This window comes from Corvus brachyrhynchos, unplaced genomic scaffold (assembly GCF_000691975.1).
Source record: "Corvus brachyrhynchos isolate BGI_N302 unplaced genomic scaffold, ASM69197v1 scaffold61, whole genome shotgun sequence".
Taxonomy (NCBI): domain Eukaryota; kingdom Metazoa; phylum Chordata; class Aves; order Passeriformes; family Corvidae; genus Corvus; species Corvus brachyrhynchos.
In genome coordinates, this window is record NW_008236478.1 from 8,461,590 (window position 1) to 8,462,300 (window position 711).

At 65.7% G+C, this 711-nt stretch overlaps 1 protein-coding gene across 1 annotated transcript in view; it reads left to right on the forward strand.

Annotated features, from left to right (window-relative positions):
• The first annotated feature begins 577 nt into the window (after positions 1-577).
• The window catches only part of BORCS7 (BLOC-1 related complex subunit 7), a 3,168-nt gene continuing 3,034 nt past the window's right edge, over positions 578-711 (forward strand). Inside the window, 1 exon segment of the mRNA XM_017725880.1 lies at positions 578-700. Within this exon segment, the coding sequence (XP_017581369.1) occupies positions 578-700 (123 nt within the window).

Genomic DNA, 711 nt, shown 5'->3' on the forward strand with positions numbered 1-711 from the left:
GAGGGCAGCGGGGCCACGGCCACCCTGGGTGGCCATGGGGGAGCTCCTTCCAGTGCGCTGGGGGCCAGGGGATGCCCAGGGTCGGATCCGTCCTTGGGGTTCCGTCCCCAGGGCCCTGTGGTGGGCCAGGAGTGTGGGGACAGCTGAGCCCTCGAGGTCTGTCCTGGGTGCCATGAGCACAGCTGGGGGAATCTGGTGGGGCACTGGAATCCATACCCAGCCTGGGAGCGCCTCGACAGACCCGGGAGGGAATGGGCAGCACTAGAAATGCTGAGAAGCCCTGAGCATCTCTGATCATCAGCTCTTGTCAGTGCTGGGGAGACACAGGTAGCACTTGACACTGCTGGGCAGCCCTCGGCAGTGCTGGTGAGCGCTGGTCAGCCCCTGGCACCATTGGTCAGCCCTGGGCAGTAGAGGGGAAGCACTGGCCAGCGCTGAGAAATCCTGGTCAGAGCTCGTCAGTGCTGGTCAGCCCTGGGCAGTGCTGAGAAACCCTGGTCAGCGCTGGTCAGCCTTGGTCTGTGCTTGTCAGCCCTGGTCAGTGCTGGGCAGCCTGTGGGTGTCTGTGCCTGAGGTGATGAGGTGTCCTGGGGGTGTCCTTTGGGAACAGAAGCCACTCCCGGCAGGGTTCCCGACCACCGCGAGCTCTGTGCCTTCACGACCCTTCAGGCCCCCGGCGCTCGCCGTAGCGGTTCCCGAGGTAGGCGGGGC